The following is a 2905-nucleotide window of genomic DNA, read 5'->3' as shown; positions in this document are numbered from 1 at the left end:
GCGGCCGGGATGCGGAGCGAGGCTGGCGGATGCCCTCTCGTGGGAAGAGCGGGGCTGGGCCGAGCTCCCGATCCTCGCCAGGACGTGGGAAGACCCCCAAGCACCGCGTTCCTCCTTCCCCGGGATGCTGCGGGTACCCCCCGAGCTCGGGGAGCATCCCCGTCCTCCCCGGGCAGCATCACCCACACCGTGCCAGGGCGCAGCGTTCGGCACCTTTTATTGAGAGAGGGGACAGAAGGGCGTGCTGCCCACCCTGGGGAGCAGCGAGGGGGGCACCCCAGCTGCCAGCGGGCACCCCGCATCCCCCCGGCCCACGGGGGGCTCAGCAGAGGAGCAGGGCAGCGAGGATGCAGGGCAGCAGCAGGAGGTGGCCGGGGGGCGGCCGGGGGGCTCCGGGGGAGGTGTTGCACAGGTCGGTGTCACAGCAGTGGATGCGGACCCCCGGCAGCTCCTGCTGCTGGCAGTGGCGAGAGGTGGCACAGCCGCTGGTCAGCAGGATGCCCAGGACCACTGCAAAGCAAGCACAGGGAGGGACATCGCGGGGACGGGGCGCTGTGACAGCCTGGCACGGGGGACAGGCCCCTCCTGGGTGCCCGTGAGGTTGGGTTTGGGGGTGAACAGAGGCTGGAGCAGCCCCCGAGCCCCGCGGGAGGACTCACCGCTCTCTGTTTTAATGCAGAACCGGTGCTTGAAGCCCTGGTGGGACTGGGAGCAGGTGATCACCTCGGGGTTGGAGCACCCCATGTCCACGTTTTTGGTGCCAACCACGATGTTGCAGCCGTAACACTGGAGTCCAGACACTAAACGAGAAGCAGAGGGAACGCGGCTGGATTTTTTCCAGGGGGGAAAAGGCTTCAACTCGCTGCGAGCTGCTCTCTACCGACGGCTTCGCAGCGCTCCCTGCCTTGCCAAGTCGCATTAAGCCAGAGCCCGGAGCTGCCCGTCACTTGTTTACCCGGTGGGCCCGAAAATACAGATTCATCTCCCACTAGAGGTCAGTGCTAAATCAGAGATTAGCCGGAGATTTGCTCTGCCATCGAGCTGTGGGAGCTTTGAAACAGGGGGTGTAAAGAGTAGGTGAAACCTCACAACCACAGACACCACTGACTTCGGGGCTCGGTCACGCTCAGAAACAGCTTCTCCCTTTTTCACCACATTTCTCCAGTTCAGCTGTGCCTGCTTTGGAGGTATTTGCTCCAGAGGGATGGGTTTATCAGCGTGGTTTGGTTTTTCCCCTGGACACAGTCCCTGATATTATCACAGGGTCTATCAGGAAGGCAAACCTGCTCGGAAACAGAAGGGAAATCCTCCTTCAGAGCCACCGTGCTGTGACCCCGAGCCAATGGCCCCAGTGTGTCCCCAGGGCTTTGCACACTTGCACTGGCGGCAGCTCAGCCCTCCCCTGCAGCCACGGTGTCTGAAAATTGTCACAATGGGAATGAAAACATTTCTCAGGTTTCTAAAAAAAAAAAACAAAAAACCAAACAACCCAAAAAGCCTTTAAAGGAGATTAATTTACACCATCCACCTCTGTTGTGGAGGTTAAGGCAACCTCTGTTGATTAATCAGGTTGCTGCCATTACTTTTGCTCACCTCTGAACACTGACCCAGAGCCCTTCCCGAGCCTCCTGGGCTCCCGCAGGGTTTTTGGGGGTGTTGAGCACCCTCACACAGCCAGGGAAATCCCTGCCCTAGCCAAACCAGGGAAGAGGAGCGCAGGGGATCCCAAATCCTGGCACGCTGCCCTTTGGTACAAAACACAGTGACATTACCTCCATCCTAAAAGCGCCAGCACTCAGCTGCGTGGCTTGGGGTGGGAGTACCCCTAAATTCACACCGAGGAGAAATCACACCTGGGCAAGTCGGGTTGAGGGAGGGTGTAACCGGGAGCCCGGGGGGAGCAGCACTCACCCTCTGGCAGGACGAACACCACGGTCAGCAGAGACAGGATGCCATGGGCACCTCCGGCCATGTGCCCGCAGAGCATGGGGGGCATCTCCGGGGCTGAGCTCGGGCTGAGCCCTCCTCTCCTCCCGGCTCTTCACCCTCCTCTTCCTCGGCGCTGCCTTCTCACCTGCGAGCCCTTCCCGCGGCCTTCGGGGGTCTGGCTGCTCCGTGCCCGCCCAGCCAGCCCCTGGCACCCAGCTCCTTCTGTCGGTGTTTAATTTCTCCCTCTTGCTCTGGAGAAATTCCCCGATTCTCTCGTTTCGCACACGGACCTGAGTGCGTATGATGTGCTACCCTCAGTTATTTCTGTCCTATTTCCTCTGTCCACGATCACTTCCCATTAATACCACCGTGCAGCAGCTCTTGGAGAGAAATTCTCCCTAATCAAGATTTAGTTTTAAATCCACTTCGAAATCCTCTAATTCAGTTGGATTAGGCAGAAGGGGTTTGGGGAGATGTATGGTTTTACTATTTTTTTTTTTTTTTTTTTTGCCCATCTCTTTCCTCTCTGAGCTGTCTCATCTTCATGAACGAACCCACCGGCTTTCTGTGACATCTTGTGCTATTTAAAGAGGAAAGGAATAATTTTATTAAAGAGAAGCAGTCAACTAATTTTAAATCCGAGACTTGAGATCCTCTAACAAAGTACAGCTCTGGGGATGGCCCTGGGGTTGAGGGGAAAACCTGAAGGAGAGGGAAGAGGGTTTGAATGGAATGTGTGTATTTACACACGAGAAAATAGTTAGCTTAATAAAGCAGGGAGAGGTTAGAGCCAGCCCCGGGCTTGGATCAGCTCAGGAGGGAGCTGGGACTGCCAGGGGCTTGGGGAGGGGACGAGGCACAGCAGAGGGAAGGACTGAGCAGCGATGGCTCTGCAGGGCCAGGGTCACAGCCACATGGGACACCAGGGATGTCACCAGCTGCAGGAGCAGGCCCCCAGCCCCCTGTTGGGCGCTGT

General features: G+C 58.0%; 1 protein-coding gene across 1 annotated transcript; it reads right to left on the bottom strand.

Annotated features, from left to right (window-relative positions):
* Positions 1-200: 200 nt before the first annotated feature.
* On the bottom strand, positions 201-2669 carry LOC146765891 (urokinase plasminogen activator surface receptor-like). Its single transcript, XM_085594205.1, has 3 exons — positions 1912-2669; positions 660-800; positions 201-510 (listed from the first exon to the last, which is right to left on the bottom strand). The coding sequence occupies exons 1-3, from the start codon at positions 1994-1996 to the stop codon at positions 323-325; spliced, it is 414 nt and encodes a 137-aa protein (XP_085450331.1). The 5' UTR covers positions 1997-2669; the 3' UTR covers positions 201-322.
* Positions 2670-2905: the final 236 nt, after the last annotated feature.

Source organism: Lonchura striata, chromosome 17 (assembly GCF_050655825.1).
Source record: "Lonchura striata isolate lonStrDom1 chromosome 17, ASM5065582v1, whole genome shotgun sequence".
NCBI lineage: Eukaryota > Metazoa > Chordata > Aves > Passeriformes > Estrildidae > Lonchura > Lonchura striata.
This window is presented reverse-complemented; position numbering and strand designations above follow the sequence as displayed.

Coding starts and splice junctions, on each gene's coding strand:
- LOC146765891 (XM_085594205.1), bottom strand. CDS start 1,996: ATGCCCCCCATGCTCTGCGGGCACATGGCCGGAGGTGCCCATGGCATC. Junction 801..1,911: donor GGTGTTCGTCCTGCCAGAGG/GTGAGTGCTGCT, acceptor CTTCTCGTTTAG/TGTCTGGACTCCAGTGTTAC. Junction 511..659: donor CTGCATTAAAACAGAGAGCG/GTGAGTCCTCCC, acceptor CTTGCTTTGCAG/TGGTCCTGGGCATCCTGCTG.